The sequence below is a fragment of the Panthera tigris genome, chromosome D4 (assembly GCF_018350195.1).
Source record: "Panthera tigris isolate Pti1 chromosome D4, P.tigris_Pti1_mat1.1, whole genome shotgun sequence".
Lineage (NCBI taxonomy): Eukaryota > Metazoa > Chordata > Mammalia > Carnivora > Felidae > Panthera > Panthera tigris.
In genome coordinates, this window is record NC_056672.1 from 71,312,506 (window position 1) to 71,335,451 (window position 22,946).

Below are 22,946 nucleotides of genomic sequence, written 5' to 3' on the forward strand. Positions count from 1 at the left end.
CTCACCCTGCTCTCTCAGTCTAGAATGTTTTTCTCTCCTAACTCACTCCATCCTTCCAAAAGCCATCTAGTCATTAGAACCTTCCAAACAATCCTTCCTGAGTTCCTCGGCCCTTTTTGCAAGGTCCCCAGTAATCTGTGCAAGCGCCCATTTCTAAATTCAACAAATCTACTGACCACCTACTAAGCACCAGGTACTGTTTTTAAGGCCTGGAGATTGTTTCTCATGGAACAAGATAAAAGATAAAAATCCTTACTCTTGTGGAATTGGTATTCTAGTGAAGAAGGCAGACAAAAAACAAAACAAGACAGACAATAAGTAGTAAACAAATTAGAAAATTATATGTTAGGAAGGGAAACAGGAGTGGAGATGGATGGGTTCCAATTTAAGCATTGTGGTGGTGGGAGAGCTTCACCAAGAAGATATGATACGAAAGGGTAGGAGAGTGAGCCATATAGCTGCCTACAGCAAGAGCATGCAGCCAGAAATGCCAGGCAGGTTGGAAGGAGAGAGCAAGGAGGCCATTGTGACTGGAGCAGGGAAGTCCAGGAAGAGGTCAGGGAGGTTATAGGTGATCGATCAGATTCTATCCAGCTTTGTAGGCCACTGTTAAAATTTGGGTTTTTACTGAGTGAAATGGGAAACCTTTTCAGGGTTTTAAGCAGAGGAGGGACATAATCTGTTTCACGTTTTTAAACCATCTCTCCCGCTGCCGTGTAAAGAATAGACAAGGGAAGAAAAGTGCATTCAATCGGCTATTGCAATAATCCAGGGGAGGCATGATGGTGGTTTGCTCCATGGTGGCAGGTGTGAAAGTCATAAAATTAATATTTGTTAAATTCGCGTTGCGGCATTAATTATGGCTTACATAGAATGCACCACTAATATGCATTCTGCAGTGGGTTTTTCCAGCCTGGATTTAAGGGAAGGGTAGGGAGAGGAAGGAGGAGGGATGGTTTGAGGTTACCTAGGAGACCGAGCATCATAAACCTGAAAACCTGAGATGGTTCTAGGCCTTTAGGCCTCTGGCGCAGCAATAATTCTGTGGCCGAGCCCACCAGCCGTTTCCCAATGACCATGCGCAACAGGCCAGGTGGGAGCCTATGGAAAACACAGGACTTTCGCAAAGCAGGACAAACGCATTCCGGGAATCGTAGTTCTGCGCCCTTGCGCAGGCGCAGTGGCTCTTCGCGGGCTTGCGCGCGCAGCTCCTGCAGGACCAGCTTCTAGAAGCTCATTGCGGTGGCGTTGGTCTTGACTGCGGGTGCTGATGCAGGTAGTGGTTGTCCCGGGCCCCTGATTTGGCGGCCGCGGCCAGGTCGCCGGCTGCAAGGATGCACCCGGGCTGGGTGCATCTTTGGTGGGGTGGGTGGGTGGGTGGGGAGCCGAGCGATCTCACAGTGCACTCCGATGCTGCAGCTTCTGGGGGAGGTGGGCACTGTCCTGAATGACGGAGCTTTCCTCCATCCCCTCCCTGCTTCCATACTCCCTTAACTTGGGTACGCGGACTTTTTCGGCGGGAAAATTCCTTTATGTGTGTGCGTGGGGGAAGGGAGCATTGCGGTGACTGCAGGATGTTTAGCAGCATCCCTAGGTCTACTCGCTAGGTAGGTACCACTAGCACTCCTCCTCCAGTCGTGATAACCACGTCTTCAGCCGCCCCCCACCCCCTTTGAGAACTTCTGCCTGCCTGCGTCACATTTTCGCGGAGCCTCTATTGTAGGCTCCCTGGAGACCTAGACGAGTGTCTTAGTCAACACAGAGCCCCAGGTGCTCAGAGCGGCGTCAGGTACGTGGTAGGTGCCTAATATTTGGCGAAGGAATAAATGACGTCATGCATTCGTGTGTGCCGGGCTCTGTGCTCAGAGGTGGGGGAATTATTGGTATACTTGCAATAGGAGGAGAGGGCTTTCACTTGCCGCAATGTAGTGCATCTCAGACTGTATTTTCATCTCCTGGGTGCTCTCTGAGGGTGAGGACCCCACCAGATCTCTCCACGCTTGTCATAGTTTCCTGATCTTCAGTTATTTGCAGAATGAAAGCATGCGTGTAACACACGATGGGCTCTGTGCAGAAGAGCACTTGGGCATCAGAGAAACCTTTGTGCAAGAGGTGACAGTTGAAAGGAGTCGTTTTGAAGGATGAGTAAAGGTTTGGTAGGAGAGAAAGAAGGCAGCATTTCTAGGAGAGGGAACGGCACTAGTGCAAAGGATGAAAGGGGATATAGTTTTTGTTTTGTTTTTTTTTTGTTTTTTTTTTATGGCTGCAACATCCATCAGGGGCAGCTAGAGCTCAAGAGGTGAGGTTCTCAGAGCAGGGTCTCTAGATCATCAATACATGGCCTCTGCATTTGAACTTCACCCTGAGACAGCTGGGGAGTGATAGGTCCCTATTTTGCAAATTGGAAGGGATCCTTAGGCTGCAGCATGAGACTGGATTGAAGGTACCCGTACATTTGTAGTTTAAGTAGGATCGGGGCACCTGGGTGGCTCAGTCGGTTAAGGGTCCGACTTCTGCTCCAGTCATGATCTTGCTGTTGGTGAGTTCCAGCCCCACATCAGGCTCTGTGCTGACAGCTGAAGCCTGGAGCCTGCTTCAGATTCTGTGTCTCCCTCTCTCTCTCTGCTCTTCCCACATTCATGTTCTGTCTCAACAATAAATAAACATTTTTTTTAAAAAAAAGGTAGAATGGGGAGGTTTTTAAGAAATAAAACTGCCAGAACTTGGTTGTTGATTACGTGAGAAGTTTGAGAGGCAAATACGAAATCGGGCTTCTGAGTTGAACACCTGTTGGGAATATGTGGCCATTCACTGCAACAGGACAGGAGGAATAGAATAAATTTGTGACTGGATTCTCTTCTAGCAGTGTGCCTTTTCTGATGTGTTTTGCTTATGAAGAGTCTTTAGTCTGAAGAAACCGTTTTCTTGGTGGGTATCTTTAATTACCCTTAAATTAACTCCCCAGCCTTTCCCCCACAAAGAAAATTGCTCTTTAATGTAGCAGTTGGGCAGGGCTGTTGCTGGCCTCTCCGTATGTTTATGTCTGTGAACCATACCAAGAACAATGTTTTTAGAAGTAATTGTTTTACCTATTTAATATCTTTTATTTCTTGACAGTTTCTGCAAGACCATAAGCTGAATGCCTGGAACCCTTGATATTTTGCTGTCCCTAGTGCCTGTCGGTGGACTGTACTGTTAATTCACCTAGAGTCTGAAGGGGACTGTATTCCTGCTGGTGATACATTTGCAAGCTGTAGTACCTTGGACGAGATGACAGCCATCTCCCCGGACCCTCAAACTCTGGCCTCAAGTGAACCAAACAAGGTCCTAAGAATGGATACTCCTGGGGATCAAGAAGCTATCCGGAGAGGAGACGCGACTGACCCAGAGACTTTTAGACAGAGGTTCAGGTGGTTTTGTTACTCAGAAGTGGCTGGACCCAGAAAAGCCCTGAATCAGCTCTGGGAGCTCTGCATTCAGTGGCTGAGACCAGACATCCATACGAAAGAACAGATTTTAGAGCTTTTGGTGTTTGAGCAATTCCTGACCATTTTGCCTGGGGAGATCAGGATATGGGTAAAGTCACAACGTCCTGAGAGTAGTGAGGAAGTAGTGACCCTCATAGAGGATTTGACCCAAACACTTGAAGAAAAGGAAGGTGAGAATCATAGATGGTGGGAGGAAGAGGGAGTAATTTCCTCAAGGTGTGAAAGTAAACTCCTCCAAAGAAAGCAGTTGATTGCTAAAATAGGAGTCTAGGTTTGGGGTTGGGACTGGGTTTGGATCAGCCTCACGTGGTGAGCAGGTTTGGATCAGCCTCACCTTTTACTGTAGAATCTTGGGCAAGCTATGTAACCTCTCTGAACTTTCATTTTTATTTTAATCTGTAAAAAAGGGGTTCCTGTCTGTTCTAAGTCTTTTGTGAGGGTTAAACAGGTCAAGGCATAATACTAATTTCTTTCCTCTTCCCCTTGAGTAAGAGGGACTCTTAGAACATGGGAGAGAAGGAAATTATCTGAATGTGTTTGGAGTCACAAGCATATCATCCTGCCCAGGCCTCAACTTCTGCCTCCAGCGGGTGCAGGAGCACGTTTCCAGAACGGGGCTGCCCAATAGCTGCAATGATGGAAATGTGTTCTGCATGGTTTTGCTCTTCAAATTGAACATATGAAATGTGGCGAAGGCAAATAAGGAATTGAATCTTAAATTTAAATAGCCTTACGTGGTGAGCAGCTACCCTATTGGATAATGCAGTTCACAGCCTTAAGGGAGGAACAGCTGACTTATACTTTTATGCCTACATTATTATAAATGTATAAACTATGAATTATAACTTATCATTGTAAGATATGGATAAAAAGACTTCTAGGGTGGATAGCCCTTTGAGGGCATGTGGTTCAGCTTTTATAAAATCCCTCTAATATCCTACAATGTTCCAAATATGTGTAACATATGAGTTACCGTAAGACTCAATACATATGTACAAGTTTGTATCCTACCCAGAGTTCCACAGAAGTGGCATTTACCACCACAGACTTGAATTGTGCTTGCACAGCTAAAGGTATATTCAACATTTGGGTTTCCTGACTTTCCTCTCACTTGTCTGTCATTGCATTGTGGTGCTTCTCCAAAATTAGGGCCTCTATATGGAAGCCCCTGCAGTAAAGAAGTTCATGAATTGATTGCTTTAGCCTTCTGTAAGAACAGTGTCCTTAAAATCGTCCCTTCTTTCTCTTTGATTATATAATTCTGATTCTTAATTTCTGTTGATTGTCTAATCAATAAGCTGCCTAAAATTCTTTTCATAAGAAAGTGAAGCATGATTTAAAAAATACTTTTCTCGGGGCGCCTGGGTGGCTTGGTCGGTTAAGCGTCCGACTTCGGCTCAGGTCATGATCTCACGGTCCGTGAGTTCGAGCCCCGCGTCGGGCTCTGTGCTGACAGCTCAGAGCCTGGAGCCTGTTTCAGATTCTGTGTCTCCCTCTCTCTCTGTTCATGCTCTGTCTCTCTCTGTCTCAAAAATAAATAAACGTTAAAAAAAAAATTTTTTTTAAATACTTTTCTCTTACTAGAAGAGCTGTTGACATTGCCAGGTATGTAATATATTTAGTTGATAGTTTGGCTTCCTGATTTCAGTCTTTAGGAATCTGCTGGTGACCCCAGAAGAAGGGTCTGTTCCTGAGACCATCTTGGTTCTCTCATTCAATAAATGACTCTACAAGGCATTGTGCTAGGACTGTGAAGAAAACAAATTAACACATAAAACAAAATGCTTTTTTACCTTAAAACATCCTATGAATATTTTAAAAGAATAATTAGTATGCCATTTAAATTCATAAAACTGTAGATGTATGGATTGAATGAAATCAGTTATTGTGAGCTTAGGAATCGAAAGGCTTTTTTATGGGGTAGGGGAAAGAGCTTGGATTTTAAAAGAGTGTATCTGTGGCTTTTATCTCTGTTTTAAAGAGTAGGGAAAAACTGTTTCTTCTGACGTTTTTATCCAGAGAGACCTGTAAGAAATTCTAGTCTGAGGAACACATTTGAAAGACCAGAGTGTTCTTCTCTCCCCTTCTTAGATCCAGCCTCTCAAGAGTCTGTTATTTCTGAAGAGGAGAACCCTGAAGAAAATAAAATGGTTTCTGTCCTTCCAAGTGCTGAGTCCCGGGTAAGCTTCCCTTCACTGGTTTTCATTCTTTAGTGAATACTTACTGAGCTCCTACAGAGTGGTATAAAAATATTAGAGTAAAGAAGACCGTCTCCCTTTTCTTCACATTCTTCGAGCTCATTCTTCAGATGCTATTTTATTTCAGTTACCAGAATTTGTCACAAGTCTGACTCTAATGAAAATAACAGCTCTGTGGGGCTCCTGGGTGGCTCATTCGGTTAAGCATCGGACCTCAGCTCAGGTCATGATCTTATGGTTCATGAGTCTGAGCCCCGCCTTGGGCTCTGTGCTGACAGCTCAGAGCCTAGAGCCTGCTTCAGATTCTGTGTGTGTCTCTCTCTCTGCCCATCCCTGCTCGCACTCTGTCTCTCTCAAAAATAAATAAACATTTAAAAAAATTATAAAAAAACCCAACAAAATATTTTTACTAAAATTCTTAAATTATTCTGGGTAAAATTAGTCAAGTGGAAATAGGGTTATATTTTCTTAACACAGTAAAACTCTAGCTGAACAGTGTTGGAAAACAAAAAGCAACTCTCCTGTAAAAAGATATGGCTGTCTAATCATGCTGCTGTTAATGAGCATTTCTTGAATATTCTAGCCAATGCAGTAAGGTAAAAAGGAAATGAGGTAAGTATTGGTGTGAAAGAGACAGACGTGTGTTATTTGCAGATGACATGGTCTATTTGTAAACCTCTGGGTATCAACTGAATAAGTACTAAAACTTGTAATAGTTGAGAAAAGTGGCTGGTTACAAGTCGATAAGCTTTCTATAGACCAATAATTATCGGTTAGAAAAAAATTCTTATTCACAATAGTAAATAATACAGCTAAAATAGACTGATAATGGCTCCCAAAAGTACACCCAGTTCTTAATCCCCAGAACCTGTGAATGTTAAGCCGATGCAAAAAGACTGTGTTTTGTGTGTTCGTTAGGAGTCCATAACATTCAAGGATGTGGCTGTGAACTTTTCCAGAGGAGAGTGGAGAAAACTGGAGCCTTTTCAAAAGGAGCTCTTTAAGGAAGTGCTACTGGAGAACTTTAGGAACCTAGAATTTTTGGGTAAAGATACCTCTTCATGATCTAACATACAGGCTGTGTATCTTTTTGTTCACTATTAGTGAAAGGTAAATGCTATTAACTGTTTTGGCTGGGCATGCAGGGTTGACCATGAATGATCCTAAAAGTGTGTTCTGAAAATGTACTTTTCTGCAATGTTTTCTCCAAAAAAAAGAGTTCTGCTTTATTGAACTGGAAATGTTGAGTATCACTGTGTTGTCATCAAGGGCATACCTTCCTTGGTTTCCTCCTCATATTCCAGTGTTGATGTCTGTATGTGAAAGCTTCTCTTCCCTAGAGAACCAGAGGCTGTGTGTGAATGTTGGAACATTTTTGTTCTATGCAGAAAACAGTCATTTGGTATTCTTTTCTCTATGAGCAGGCTTTGCAGTTTCCAAATTAGATTTGATTTCCCAGCTTAAGTGGGTTGAACTGCCATGGCTGCTGGAAAAAGAAGTCTCAAAAGGCTCCAGACCAGGTGAGTTGGTGAAAAGCAGATAAGGAAATTAAAACGGTTGTTTAGCCAAGTCATTTGTGAAGAGCTTTTGAAATGTTGGGTGGGCTAGATGCTAAAATGGAAAGGTGATTAGAATATACCCCTTGCCTTCCTGGAATATTCATTTTAGTGAGGAGACTGTTGGTGTAGGTCCTCTGAGAAGTAGATGCCAAGACGTGATTAGCTATGCCAGAGACTTACTGGGGAGAATTTCAGTGAAGGAAAATGGGGATTACTGGAAGAGGCTAGAGGAGCTGTCAAGAGCATAGTGTGACTGTAACATCTGTGAATGAGAGAGGGAAGGGAGAAAGGTTGGGTAGGAAGTATCTTAGACTGCAGTGCTGCTTAAGAAAGTTTTGGCAAGGGGGCGCCTGGGTGGCTCACTTGGTTGAGCGTCCACCTCTTGATTTTGGCGCAGGTCGTGATTTCACTGTTTGTGATTTCGAGTCCCGCATTGGACTCTGTGCTGACAGCACGGAGCCTGCTTGGGACTCTCTCTCTCCCTCTCTCTCTCTGCTCTTGCCCCACTTGTGCTCTCCCTCAAAATAAATAAATTAATAAACAAACAAATAAACTTAAAAAAGCTCTGGCAAGGCCAAAAACTGGAATCACCTGCCGGTCAGATTCCTGAATCTCACAAGAAATGGGCTTGCCCAAGTGTCCCTGCTGTACTTGCCATGGACTGGGAGCAGCTTATGGGAAAGTGGCCTTGGCATGAATGTGGTGGTGGATATTCAGGGCAGCTGCAGGGACTGGTAAGTAAGTGTCCCAGAGTTGGAGATCTGTGAAGTGCATCTGTGTGGATGCTATAATATGGGTATCAGAACAAAAGGTGTTAGTAACGGGATATGTACTATAATAATGCATGTGTAAGGAACAGTGGGAAATACAGGAGCGACAGCTTTTTTCACGTTTAAGTTGAATCTTGAAGGAAAAGTAGGAATTCATCCAGTGGACAACATGTAGAGTATAATCTCATCTTTGTTAAAAGCAAAAAAATGTTACATGTACAGGTATTAAATATATAGCTATAGATAGATTTTTTTTTAATGTCTGGAGAGCTTTCATGTTCACCCTGGTTATCTTTGAGGGATTACATTTTTTTTCTTTATCCTTCCTTTATATTTAACAATAAATGTATGAAATTTACATTTAAAAATAATTTATTACAATACTTTTTTATATTAAATAATTTCACTTAGCTCTGTTCCACCTTTTATTTTATATAATTTAAGTTTATTTACTTTGAGAGAGACAGAGAAAGGTGGGGAGGGGCGAGAGAGAGAATCCCAAGGAGGCTCTGCAGGGTCAGCACAGAGCCTGACAGGCTTGAACTCACAAAATCATGAGATAGTGACCTGAGCCAAAATCAAGAATCGGATGCTTAACTGACTGAGCTACCCAGGTGCCCCTTAGCTCTATTCCATCTTTTTAAATTTTATTTTATTTTTAATATTTTTATTTAATTTTGAGAGAGACAGAGCGTGAGCATGGGAGGGACAGAGAGAGAGGGAGACACAGAATCCGAAGGAGGCTCCAGGCTCCAAGTTGTTAGCACAGCCTGACACAGGGCTCGAACCCATGAACTATGAGATCATGACCTGAGCCGAAGTCCTACGCTTAACCAACTAAATCACCCAGGCGCCCCATCTCTATTCCATTTTAACCAAAGTCAACCTGTTGGCTCTTTTCAGTATAGATACACAAATAAAGAATATTATGTTTAATATAAATGATATAAACATGTACCCCTCCACCCCCAGAATCATCATGTAGATGTACACCTTGTTTAAAAAGTTATTTACAACAGACTGGAGATGACGGACAAAGCAGAGTCAGTAGTTCTAATTTATAAAATACTTAAGTAAATCAGCAAGGAACTGATTTTTCTGATGCTGAGTCTGTTCGAAAAATGGGTGAAGAACTTGAGCAGATAGCTGACAAAATTAAAAATAACTGACAAAACTAAAATTTAAATACCTGTAAATTTGAAAAAATTTTCCCAGTCACTGGTCAACAATGAAATATACATTTAAAGCAGCAGATCTACTTATTATCCATCAAATTTGTAAAGATTTAAAGAAAGATCATTTCACCAGAGAGGAGGACTCAAATACTTGTGTTCATCATCTCTCATATGGTGGTAAAACTTTTCTACCCTTGGTTCCATAACTCCACTTTTATGACTGTTTTCTGAATATATATTAATCATTTGATATACATTCAGTATGGGAATGTCTCAACTGTAATGCATCTAAATGATGAATTACTACTGATTCAAATTATTCTTACGAAGCATTATCCATGAGATGGGAAGGAATTATGAATGAAAAAAAGTAACACCACGTTATACATGGTTTTATTTTTAAATGTATACAAAAGATTTATTCTAAAATATAGAGAAAAGTGTCTTTAAAAAATACACAGAATTTTTAACAATGGTTAGCTTCTGGGTAATAGAATTTTTGTATTTTATAGTTAGTGCTTTGAAAAATAGTTTCATGAGGGGTATGTGGGTGGCTCCATTGGTTAAGTGTCTGATTTGGTTTTGGCTTAGGTTGTGATCTCATGGTTTTTGAATTTGAGCCCTGTTTCCGGCTTGGGAATCCTCTCTCTCTCTCTCTCTCTCTCTCTGCCCCTCCCCCACTCGTGCTCACCCTCTCTCTCAAAATAAATAAACATTAAAATAATAATAGTTTTACAAAAGTGACAGTGTGATCTCATGATTAAGAGCCAAGTTGAATGATGATGGCTAGTAAATGAATTCAAAGTTCTGAGAAGGGTGTAAATAGAATATGGTATTAGAGAAGGCTGTGGAGATTGTGGGACCTGAACCCTAGGCCCTGTCAAATTTATGTGTTTGTAATAGTGAATAGTTGAATAGTGAATAGTGAATGCTTGGGATTGCATTTCAGGTAGTACAAAGACTGAGAGAATAGGATTGAGAACACCACCATAGTGTGTAGGGACAGCGAATGGATGCCTGAGTAGAGTGTATCCATAAGATTGATAGGGCCAGACTGGGGTAACGTGTGAAAGTCTAGCGTAGTTGATGTTACATGTCTGTGATGTGATTAACATTTTCTATAAACTTACTGCTATTTGGCTGCTTTGAGAAGCAGTGTAGTATAGGGATCAAAAGCATGGGCTTTGATAAACACTAAAAAATAAATAAAATGATTAAAAATAAATTATGGGCTTTGGTGCCAGACTAGATTTAAATCTGCCACTTACATGTGACTTTGGGTAAGCTCCTTACAGTCCATGTGCCTAGGTTGTCACGTCCACAAAATGGGGATAATGACAGGACCTACTTTATAGGCTTGGTGTGTAGATTAAGTGAAATACAAGTGTCGGATGTGGGACCTGGCATTTACTAAGTATTCAATAAATGTTTGCACTGTCGTCATTATTTGGAAAAAGGGTAGATTGTAGAGAGAGTGAGTTTGAACATAATACAGAAATTTGAAATGAGGGTGAGAACATGCATCTTTATTTTAACTATAAAGCATAAATTCTTCATTTTCCTCACTATTTTTCCTAATCCCTATATTTACCTAGTTTTCCTATATTACTTTTTTCTTCTCTGTTTTGTAAGATTCTGAGAACTGTGCAAGCCACACACCTACTGTTCGTAGTCCTTACTATTTATCTGTATTCCTGTTTCAGTCCCAAATATGATAGCTCCCTTTACTGCAACAGGACATACCCTATTTATTATTTCTTTTAGAGTGTGAACCTAGAGGTGAATTGAAGGAATCCTTTCGAAATCAAGATGCTCTCCTGGATGAATCAACTTTAAATAAAATAATAGAAAGATGCCTAATGGGTGGGGATCATGGCTTAATGGGAGAATCCCGGAAGCGTAGCAGTAAGGAATATTCACAAGGCGCAGTCACACAAAAGAAAACTCATGGGAGAGGCAGTAAGGGTGAGGAATTTGATCCAGATAAGAGCCCCTTTGGAAGTAATTTCAAACAAACCTCGGACATAATTAAACATCTGAGAGTCTACTTAAGGAAGAAATCTCGGAAGTATAATGAATGCAAGAAACCCTTCAGTTTTCATTCAGACCTTATGAACCGCAAAGAACACACTGGAGAAAAGCCACGGAAATGTAACGAAGGCAGGAAAGCCCTAGGTCACTCTTCATCTCTTACTGAACATCAGAAACATCAGAAAATAGGGAGGAATTTGGGGAGGAAGGCCCAGAAATGCAGTAACTGTGGGATAGCTTTTACACGAAGCTTGTCCCTTACTAAGAGAAGAAACTGCACTATATGTGAAAAATGTTGGAAAAATCTACATCAAGATGCATCCTCAGATAAAGATGAGGGAGCTGAGATGGGAGAGAAGACCCACAAATGTAGCAAATGTGGAAAAGCCTTCGGCTATAGTGCCTCCCTGACCAAACATAGGAGAATTCACACAGGGGAAAAACCCTATATGTGCAATGAATGTGGAAAAGCTTTCAGTGACAGTTCATCCCTCACGCCACATCACAGAACTCATAGTGGAGAGAAACCCTACAAATGTGATGATTGTGGAAAAGCTTTCACCCTGAGTGCCCACCTCATTAAACATCAGAGAGTTCATACTGGAGAAAAACCCTACAAATGTAAAGAATGTGGGAGACCCTTCAGTGACAGTTCATCTCTTATTCAACATCAGCGAATTCATACTGGAGAAAAACCCTACACGTGTAACAATTGTGGAAAGTCCTTCAGTCACAGCTCATCCCTTTCCAAACATCAGAGGATTCATACTGGAGAGAAACCCTATAAATGTGGTGAATGTGGAAAAGCCTTTAGACAGAATTCTTGCCTTACTCGACATCAGAGAATCCACACTGGAGAAAAACCCTATTTGTGTAATGACTGTGGGATGACTTTCAGCCATTTTACATCTGTCATTTATCACCAGAGGCTTCATTCGGGAGAAAAACCCTACAAGTGTACCCAGTGTGAGAAAGCCTTCCCTACCCATTCACTCCTCAGTCGTCATCAGAGAATTCATACTGGTGTAAAACCTTATAAATGTAAAGAGTGTGGAAAATCGTTCAGTCAGAGTTCATCTCTCAATGAACATCATCGAATTCATACTGGAGAGAAGCCCTATGAATGTAACTACTGTGGAGCAACCTTCAGCCGCAGCTCAATCCTGGTAGAACACCTAAAAATTCATACTGGAAGGAGAGAATATGAATGTAACGAATGTGAAAAGACATTTAAGAGTAACTCAGGCCTCATCAGACATCGGGGATTTCACTCTGGAGAGTAGTTCTTGAAATACTGTAAGGGGGTGCGGGTGGGGGGTGGGGGTGGTGGAATCTCACCAAATTGTCCCTTATTAAAAACCTGGGGTGTAAACTACCACAGCCTTGATCTGCAGCCACAACTTTGATGGGTTGGCAGCTAGGAAAAACACTTTTTCCCATGCACACTTCTTTGGCAAATCCTAATTTGGGTTGGTCAAGTCACATTGAAAGTGAAGAACGCAGGCGAGATGGGCAATGATTCTAAAAGGCCAAATGCAGATTTAAAAAGCAAGAAGCAGTGCACAAGACCCACTTAACCATTTCTCTTCAAGAGGTTTCTCTTAGCTTCTAGCAAGAACTGGTCGAATTCTGTTCCAGTTTGCCAACCACCTTGCTATATCACCTTGGGGCATGTCATTTGCCCTTTCTAAATTTGAGTTTCTTTACTGGTACAATGAAGTGGCTGAGGCTCATGATTTCTGAGTTTACCTCTAATCCTCTCTGAAGCTGTGGGAATAAGCTAAACACTTGGCTCGTTGGAATTTTCAAGTTTCTGTGGTAGGAAATTACTCAAGAGCCTGAGCTTCTAGCATAGTGAGAACGAAGTATACTCTTGGAATACTTGATGCCAAATCCCTAGACTGTCAGCAGGAACAAGTCAGTGAAGCTCACGCAGGTGTGTTTTCAGGGAGCGTTTTAATTGGACAAAGTCTCCCAACCTGTTTTTTCCTCTGGACTTTGAGTAAGGGGCTTAGGAATCTAGAGGGCATGCGTGGGAGCCATCTCAGCCATGAGAGTACCAGTCCTCGGAAAATAGGTTGGGGGCTGGGGAGGGGGGTGGTAGGGGAAGAAATGGGTGCTGAAAGCAGAGCTATTCTGGATGGATTGTCTTTTGCAAAACAGAATTATATTTTTTTAAAAGTTTGCTTATAGTAAGTATAGCTCCTTGTAATTGGAGTGCAAACATTGTGTATGGCAAAGGTCACGAGCTAAGAATGGGCCATTTGATATGGTTTCGTTGGTCTGCACGATAAGGGGTGTGTGTATGTGTGTTGGTGGAGTTGTCACCATTTAAAAATTAGATTTCATATTTAAAAAAATAAAGGCTTGCCTTGAGAAATTGCAAGGGGTGACCACACTGGCCCATATTTCAGTGGAGTAGTCAGCTGGTTTGGGGTGGTGCCTGCTGCCTTTACATGGGGAATCCACTCTTCTACTTGCCAAGTTCTCGTTTATAGGACCTGACTTGCCCACTATAGGAACTTGATACTATGATCCTCTACCATCTGGAGAATGCAGATTCTAAAATCTAAAGAGACTCTATTGATACTGATATTCAGGAAAAGAATGTAGAAATCAAAAAAATAACTTTTCAGTTACATTTTCTTGTTGAAACTGGACCTGAAAGGAATAGAGTGTGCAGATACTAGTGGATTGTTCCTTAGAAATCTCATTGGTGGAGTGTGAATAACAATTTCTAACTGGAAAAGGAACTAGAACCCTGAGTCCATTTGGGTTACGTCTCAGGTGATAGGGTTCTGGAGGTGCCCTATTGACTCAACAGTGGTACTAAAAAGTTCCTCAAGTTGAAGTTTGAGGCAGCTGTTATATGAAAGAGAATGAAACCAGAAAACTTTTGGCTTATGGAAGAAGATCTTTCATGCTTACTGGAGACTCAGCAATATTTGCTGTGATTTAATAGGTGTGGGTTTGCAATGCTACCTCTGGATTATACTGTTGGTTTCTTCCTTGTACCCCAACTCTCCCCACCCCAAAGCTTGTAGTTCAGATACTGCTGAGTGGTAAATTGATCTGCATAGTTAATTGCTCAGTGGACCAACCAGAGACATTCTAGCCATGAAAGGAATATGGTTTATGAGAATCATTAAACCCTGGTTTGGTTTTTTTTTTCCGAAAAGATAGAGTATGTGAAGGGAAGTATTTAAAATTCTTGAGAAGAGGCTTGTTCCAGGATGTTTACCAACATTCTCCAACATTCATAAGAGGATGTTTTATACCATTGTTGGGAATCTGGAACGTAGTTTTTTTTAACAAGTTTTTTGGGGTGTAAGTTACATATAAAAGTCATTTCAAGGGTATAATTGAGTTTTGGCAGATTCACTGAGTTGTGCAATCATCACCGTAATCCATTTTTAGAACATTTTATAACCTCAGATCCCTCGTGCCTGTTTACAGTTAATCCCTATGCCTACTCTTAGTCCCAGGCAACCACTAATCAGTTTACGCTGTCCATAGAGTTGCCTTTTCTGGACATTTTATACAAATGGGGTCATATGTGGTCTTTTGTTTTTCATTAACATGTTTCTAATTTCATATTATAGCGTATCAGTCCATTATTTTTATTGTTAAATAATACCCTATTTTATGGGTATACCCTATTTTGTCCATTCACCAGTTGAAGGACATTTGGGTTGTTTACAATTTTTGGCTGTTAAAGAGAATGCTGCTTTGAACATTGATGTGTAAGTCTTTGTGTAGACATGTCTTCATTTTTCTTAGGTAGATGCCTGAGTGGCTGACTCATCTGGTAAATTTTTGTTTAACTTTTTAAGAAATTGCCAAATTGTCTTCTCAAGCGAGTACATCATGTTGCATTCTGAGCAGCACTGTATGGTCCCATACAATCTGGGAAATACAGATCCTAAAATCTAAAGAGATTCCATTGACAGAAAAATTCCGGAAAAGAATGTAAAAATCATACAGAGTGACTCTTCAGTTAAGTTTTCATTGTAAAATTACACCTCAAAGGAATAGAGTGTGTAGATATTAGTGGATTATTTCTTAAGAATTTCATTGACAGAGTCTGAATAATAATTTCTAACTGATGAGGCAGCTGAAGCCTTGAGTCTGTCAGGTGTCTCTACATCCTCACTGACCCTGGTTATATTATCTGTTTTTATGAGAGCCCTCCTAGGTATTTGAAATGGTATCTCTTTGTGGTTTTAATTTGCATTTCCCTGGTGGCTAATGATGGCGAGAGTCTTGTCATGTGCTCTTTAACTATTTATAAATCTTTGGGAAAATATTTATTCAAGTGTTTTTTTTTTTCATTTAAAAAATTGCCTTATTGAGTTGTCATGGTTTTTAGTCTATGTAAAAGTCTTCTCTCCAGTATGAACTCTCTAAATACCATGTACTAGCCACAGAGAGAGACCTCAAACCCTGCTGCATGGTATTTATCAAAAGCTTGCTTTCAGTAACTACTTCTGTGTAATTGCCTAAAGGATATTTGATCCGGGCCATCCTCCAAGTACTTAAATTCATTTTTATGCCCTATCAGCTCATCAAGAGATTTTAAACTTTTTTTGATTCCTTATAGATTTGTTTTTATTAACCAGTATTTGACTTTATGCTTTTTATATACATTGATGGGTATTAAAATCAGCCCTTTAAGACATTCTAATTTAAAATGCAGATCTTGCTTTTAAAAATGTTTCTTCTTCCGGAGTTTCTGTTGAAGAAACTTCTTTCAGCTCACAGGACAAGATAAAAGCTTCTCCTGTCAGTGAGTCTACTTTTATTTACTTATTTTTGAGTTAGTTTTTAGTGTGGTAAAATACACAGAACATAAAGTTGAGCCTTTTAGCCCTTCTTGGGAGTACAATTCGGTGGCATGAAGTGCATTCACATTGTTGTGTAATCTTCATGACTGTCTATCTCCAGAACTTTTCTGTCATCCTAAATGGACACTTATTAAACAGTTACTCCTCATTCTGTCCTGCCCACAGCCCCTGGTGACCACTATTTTACTTGCTGTCTCTCTGAATTTGAATATTTGTCTTTTTGTGTCTGATTTCTTACACTTAGTATAATGTTTTTAAGGTTCATGATACAGCATGTGTCAAAATTTCATTACTTCTCAAGGCTGAATGATGTTCCATTGTATGGGTGTACCATATTTTGTTCATTCATCCATCCACGGACATTTGGGTTGTTTCCACCATTTTGGCTATCGTTAGTGGTATAAAATAGAGTCTAGTTCTAAGCAGATGTTCTTAATGGCATCTAGAATGGTGATCCATTCCAGAAGGTTTTCCATTTACTCTGCCGAGGTCCATCAGAGGAATCACTATCTGTGGCAGCTATAGCCTTACAAAACGTGTGTGTTAAATAAATAATAAGACCTGGAAGTTGAAATTAGTCCTTGATCCAGGGGCTGCAGAGTAGATACTGTTAGCAGTGATAAAAACAAGTCTTGTACATCTTCGTGAGAGCTCTTGGGTGACCAGGTAAATTGTCTTTGAGCAGTAATACTTTGAAGGAATTTTTTCTTTTTTTCTGAGCAGATCTCAATAGTGGACTTAGAAAATTGAGTAAAAACCATGTGGTAGGGTTGCCTGGGTGGCTCAGTCAGTTAAGGATCCGACTCTTGATTTCAGCTCAGGTCATGATCTCAAGGTTATGGGATTGAGCCTCACGTGGGGCTCTGTGCAGACAGTAGGGAGCCTGTTTGGAATTCTCTCTCCCTCTCCCATGGCCCTGCCCCCGCTCGCACGCGCATGCTGTCTCGCTCTCAAAAAACAAAACAAAACCATCTTGTAAACAGTTGTGTTGTCATCCAGGTTTTGTTGTTTCATGTATAGAGCACAGGCAGAGAAGATTTAGTGTGATTCTTAAGGGCCCTAGGATTTTCGGAATGGTAAATGAGCATTGGTTTCAGCTTGCAGTCACCAGCTGCATTAGTCACCAAATGAGAGTTAGCCTTTCCCTTGAGCCAGGCACTGACACCTCTCCAGTTATGAAAATCCTAGGTGGCGTTTTCTTATAAGACCGTTTGGTCTGTATTGAAAATTGTTTGTTTAATGTAGCCACCTTCGTTAATTGTCTTGCTAGATCTCCTGGATAACTTCCTGCAGCTTCCACATCAGCATGTGCTGCTTCGCTTGCTGTTAAGGAGACAGCTTCTTTCCTTAAACCTCATGAACCAGTCCCTGCTAGCTTCAAACTTTTCTTTCTGCAGCTTCCTCGCCTCTCTCAGCTTTCAGAGAATTGAGGGGAGTTAGAGTCTTGCTCTGGATTAGGCTTTGGCTTAAAGGAATGTTATTGGTTTGATCTTCATATCAGCAGTAAGGCTGCCTTGCTTTCTTATTCATGTACTTATGGGAGCGCTGCTTTTAATTTCCTTCAAAAAACGTTTCCTTTGTGTTCATAACTTGGCTAACTGGGGCAAGAGGCCTAGCTTTTGGCCTATCGGCTTTCAACATGCCTGCCTTATTAAGCTTAATCATTTCTAGCTTTTGATGGAAAGTGAGAAATGTGTGACTCTTTCACTTGAGCACTTCAAGGCCACTGGAGGGTTATTAATTGGCCTAATTTGAGTATCATGTCTCAGGGAATAATGAGGCCAGAAGACAGGGAGGTGGGGACAGAGGGTCGATGGAGCAGTCAGAAACATGCACAGCGTTTATCGTTGGTGTTCGTTGTCTTACGTGGGTGTGGTTCTTGGCACCCCAAGACAATTACATGAGTAACATTGAAGATCACTGATCATAGTTTACCATAACAGCTATAATAATAATGGGAAGGTTTAAAATTTTGTGAGAATTCCCAAAATGAGACACATAAAACGAGCAAATGCTGTTTGAAAAATGGTGCTGGTAGACGTGCTCAACACAGGTTGCCACAGATCTTCAGTCTGTGAAAACAAAAAACACCACACACTATCTGTGAAGCACAATTAAATGAGATATGCCTAGGTTCATTTTCACAAATGCTGCGTTTATTAATGCTTCATATATACAGTGCACTTTAAGAGATGAGATGAATGAATATTCCCCAGAATATTCCTGCAGAAATCCAGTCTTCTGTGTAAGACTGATGTGTGTTGGAGGGCAGGTAGGATGCAGGTCACAGTATGGTTGCATTTAACAGCGAAAATGAACTGTGTTCATTGCTAAAAATGAAATGTAAACATAGCACGTGGGAACACCCAGGAAAGGTGGCTCTGATGCTTGGGGATAGGAGTCCGTTGTGTTCCTTGCTGCCACGGTGCAGGCCCTGCATTGTAAAGACCTTTCTTTCCAGCCCTGGTGAAGAGTTTGTGTTTTGTTACCAGGGCAGTGGGGAACCAGTAGAGGTTCTTCATGTGTGCATGTGTTTGCTGATAGAGAACTTCTGTTTTTGCTGTTTTTTTTTGTTTTGTGCTTTCCTCAGAATTGTTTCTCCATTGTGGAACAGCTTGATGCAAAGAGAGAAACAAAAATTTTAAGATTCTGGAAATACACTGTCAAATTGTTGTCTATACAGGATAGCACGTTCATAGGGTCTCTCCTTTCTGTGGAAATATGGATGTCTCTATGATCTGATGTAAGGGATCTTTTCCCCAAACCAGGGCACTTGTGAAATGTCTCTCTTGAGTTAATCTGATGCTTAGTAAGTTGCAAATTACTAGCAAAATATTTCCTACCCTGAGAACATTGGTGAGATCTCTCTGCTGGGCTCTCTCTCTCATAGGTTCTAAGGTGAGAGGTCCTTCCAGGTTAGAGTCTTCAGGTCTCTACCCCTACAGAGTGGTTCTGATAATCTACAAGCTTTGCTAAATATCTGCAGCTCTTCTGGGGTTTTTTGCCATTGGTATTCAAGATGTTTGTCAAGATGTCCCGTATAAAATGAGACCAAGGAGAGCATTCCTCTAAAGTAGTAATTAATGGATGCATAATCCCTAGTTTTTTCTCTTTGAAGAATCTTCATTTTTCTCACTGGATTTGCCAAACTCATCAGAACCTTCCTTTAGCTCTCAAAGCATCTTTAAGACCATTGTTTTAAAGGTCTTGTCTGGCAAGTGTGACCTCTGGGCTTTCCAAGGTACATTTTCTGTTGATTTATTTTATTCCTTTGAATGGGTCATACTTTTTTGTCTCTTTGTATGCCTTGTGATTTTTTTGGTTGTTGTTGAAAACTCAACATTTGAATCTTACAGTACGGTAGCTCTGGAAATCAGGCTTTCCCTCTTTTCAGAGTTGTCTTTTTTATTGTCTTAGCATGTCTCTGTGCTGGGGATCAGTCTGTGAATGCTTAAGCTTTTCTCAGCTCTCTTCTGACTCTGTATTTCCCTGGGAGGAGTCCATGGTATTCTAAATTCTCCCATATATCAAATTTTTTCTCAATGTCTAAAAAAAACCCAGGTCCTGTCCCTTAATCCTCTGGAAGCTACTTGAGCCAGTGGGGGTTGGAAGAATGGTAGTTGGCTTCTGTGCTCTTCCTTCATGATCAGAAGCGGCCACCCACAGTCCGAACCCAGCACTCCGACATTTAGAGACAGAGGTTTTTATTACTTCCTCTGGCACCAGCAAGCCCAACTACAGATGTGGGTTTCGTCTCCACAGCTGCCTCCCCCTGGGCTGGCCAATAGAGAATGAGTGGCGCCTACTGTCCTGAAGGCTAGAATCCACCACTGATCATTGCAGTTTACCAGTCAAGAGTTCCCCTGGGAGCTGTAAGTTTTAAAATAGACTTCCTCTATTCCAGAATTATCACTAGCTACCTTTTTCCAGTACAGTTGTTGTCTACGTGGACAGATGGGTTCCTGGCTTTTCCTTCTCCGCCATCTTCCCTGTCATCACTTCCTTCATGTCTTTGATCTTTATCTTGCTTTCTGGAAATTTTCTTTAGCTTTATCTTGCAACTCTACTACTAAGTGTTTTGAATGTTTTATTTGTGTTGTCGCATTTATAATTCTAAGTGCATTTTCTGATTCTCTTTTCCTTTTTTGTTTCATGGGTGAATTTCTTTTCTCTGAGGATGCTAATATAGTGTCTTTATTCCATGTTCTTCTGCTCCCTGCATTATCTGTCTTTGCTCCGAGTTGCTTTTAACCTGTTTTCTCTCTTTCACATTGGAGACTTTCCTCAAATGTCTGGAGAGCTTTGACTATTCACATTTAAGAAGAGGGCTCTACCTGGTTCAGATTCTGTGTCTCCCTCTCTCTCTGACCCTCCCCCATTCATGCTCTGTCTCTCTCTGTCTCAAAAATAAATAAACATTAAAAAAAAATTAAAAAAAAAAAAAAGAAGAGGGCTCTAAAGAGCTGACTGGAAGGTATTTCATTTAGTGCATGCAGCACTGTCCGATAGCATAATGTGAGCCACACATGTAATTTCAAATTTTCTAGTAGCTGCTTTTAAAAAGCAAAGCAGATGAGGTGAACAATATATTTTAGAGACATATTATTTCAACATACAACCAGTGTAAAAATTGACGAGACATATTTTTTGCATTGTCTCCAAAACCCAGTGTATAATTGTATAAAAGTTGCAGCACATCTTAATTCATACACTAGATTTTTCCTTTGAAGTACTTGATCTATATTTAGATTTATAAAACTTAGCATTGAAAAGTAGATTCACCTAGTTCTTCCAAACATATCTTGATGTTAATGTAAATGTACTTAAAGTTTTCCAATAACTGGATCAAATATCAAAAACATTACTTTGATACTTGCATCCACATTGACAAAACTGCTCATTGTTTTATTGAAAGAATTGATTTGATTTTGAAGCAAAAGCAATCATTTTGAAAATTATTTAAGTAAACTCACTAACTCTTGTGTCCACTCAGTATTGTGAACATCAAATTTGGCAAAATATTGCATGAAATGGAAATAAAACTAAGTTTATCCAATCAACAAACCATTCTTCACATTTGCCTTTTTCTTTTTTGGCAGCCAACTTCCACAGAATACTATTGATTACATTTAAAATTTACATATTGACCAATGTTAGAAAAATGTGTAAAATTGTCATTTTTTTATTTGTATTATGAAGTGTTTCAATTTTAACTAAATTATTTTACCTAAGTAGGTACAAGTTTTTCCTGTTCTAAGGAGTTTCATATTTAGCTCATTCACATGCAGCGTTCAGTTAAGGAGAAATATGAATCACACTGCCACTTTTTGTCCATGATTTTTGAATATATGGCAAGCATTCCTTTCATTTTAAGAAAACCTTAAATTGAAATTCCTAGTACAGGAAATCTTTGTAAAAATTCTTTTCTAACTCAACCAAGGAACATTGGTAGAGAACACAAGATCATTAAAAACATTATCCTCACCAGTTCCATAACCTGGCAATGATAATTTTATAGCATTTGCGCATTATATACTGAAGAATTTTAACATCTGTATTCTTGACTCTCTTTAAGAGTCTCCTTGAGAAAACTGAACACAAATATTTTCAAGAGTTATCAGACACTGGAACAAAGCAATGAGGGAAACATCATTCTCTTGCTTTAAAATTCTAATACAGCTGGTCTTTTGACTTAACATAGCTGGAGTCTCATTCTTATGATAGAAACTCGTTTTTCTGTCTCTAGCTGAAATTCTTCTTTGACAGATGGAAAAATGTCAAAAATACCTGTCATGAGTTTGAGTTTTTAGGCAATGAATTGACATTTCTTTGTAAATTTGGATGTTCTTTGAGACAGAATGTACCAGATTTTCAATGGGCACTGTCTTAGTACATGACTCATCCAAAGCTAAAAGTAAATACTTGGAACTTTCTGAATTTTAAATCAATTGATCTTTGATAGTATTAGAAACTTCTTGTATTCTATGAACAACTTTGTTTAGAGAGTTAATTGAAAATTTCAATTTTTGTAAATGTCTTTTTAAGTCTTTCATAATTTCTAACTAAATTACCATAACTAACATAATTTCTTTTTATCGTCTCTCCATCTAAGATTTCTTGTGTGTGTGTTAAAGAATTCAACTATTGTATAGCTGGCCAAGTTGGCAAGTTCAAAATCCTGTTAAAAACTGTTTAAATTTTTTTGATGGAAATTGCTCATTTCATATAACTAATTTTGTGGAATTTCTTTTTTTTTTTTTTTTTTTTTTTTTTGCTGTTAGAATACTTAAACTCACTAGACTGTTGCTGAAAATGACAAATATTAGCTATTGTCTTAAATATTGTCTCCTGTATCTAACACATTTGTATACAACAAACAGCTTCTTCATTTTGCTGTGCCTGCAGTAAGTTGCAATGGCCATTCATCGACTGTGCACTATACCCTCTCCCCTTTTGTCTTTCCTGTACTAGTTGTAGTACTAGCTTCTGTATTGCACTGAATTCTGCCTCAGTAACATGCCTTCATTTTGAAATTTAAATATTTTCCCTTATTTTTTTATCTAGAAAAAAGTTACAATTAAAATAGTATCTCAGTTGGTGGTTAGGAGTTGCATAGATGTCACTGTAACTGTGCTGTCTGCATAGGTATGCTTTAACTTGTGCTAGCTACATAACATGCCCAAGTAAACACATTGTGATGTTCTTTCAGTGCATAGAAGAAAATCATCTGAACTGAAACAATCCGTTGATAACTGTGTAGATTGAAGTGTTTATCTGTAATACTAGAAATAATGCACGTCCCTCTACAAGCATTACAGTACAACATCCTATGCGATGCAACAGTTAAAGTGAATTGTAGTTCTACAAAAACAATAAAGTTG

The 22,946-nt window shown here is 40.0% G+C and overlaps 1 protein-coding gene across 2 annotated transcripts; it reads left to right on the forward strand.

Annotated features, from left to right (window-relative positions):
- The first annotated feature begins 1,055 nt into the window (after nucleotides 1-1,055).
- ZNF483 (zinc finger protein 483) lies at nucleotides 1,056-22,946 on the forward strand. 2 transcript variants are annotated; one of them, XM_015543120.2, is made up of 7 exons: nucleotides 1,056-1,276; nucleotides 3,118-3,658; nucleotides 5,580-5,668; nucleotides 6,605-6,731; nucleotides 7,111-7,206; nucleotides 10,955-12,517; nucleotides 19,828-22,946. In XM_015543120.2, exons 2-6 carry the CDS (start codon nucleotides 3,271-3,273, stop codon nucleotides 12,502-12,504), a joined length of 2,250 nt encoding a protein of 749 aa, XP_015398606.2. In that variant the 5' UTR covers nucleotides 1,056-1,276; nucleotides 3,118-3,270; the 3' UTR covers nucleotides 12,505-12,517; nucleotides 19,828-22,946. The 2 variants fall into 2 exon arrangements, with proteins under 2 accessions (XP_015398606.2, XP_042820380.1); XM_042964446.1 differs by lacking the exon at nucleotides 1,056-1,276 and adding an exon at nucleotides 1,720-1,789.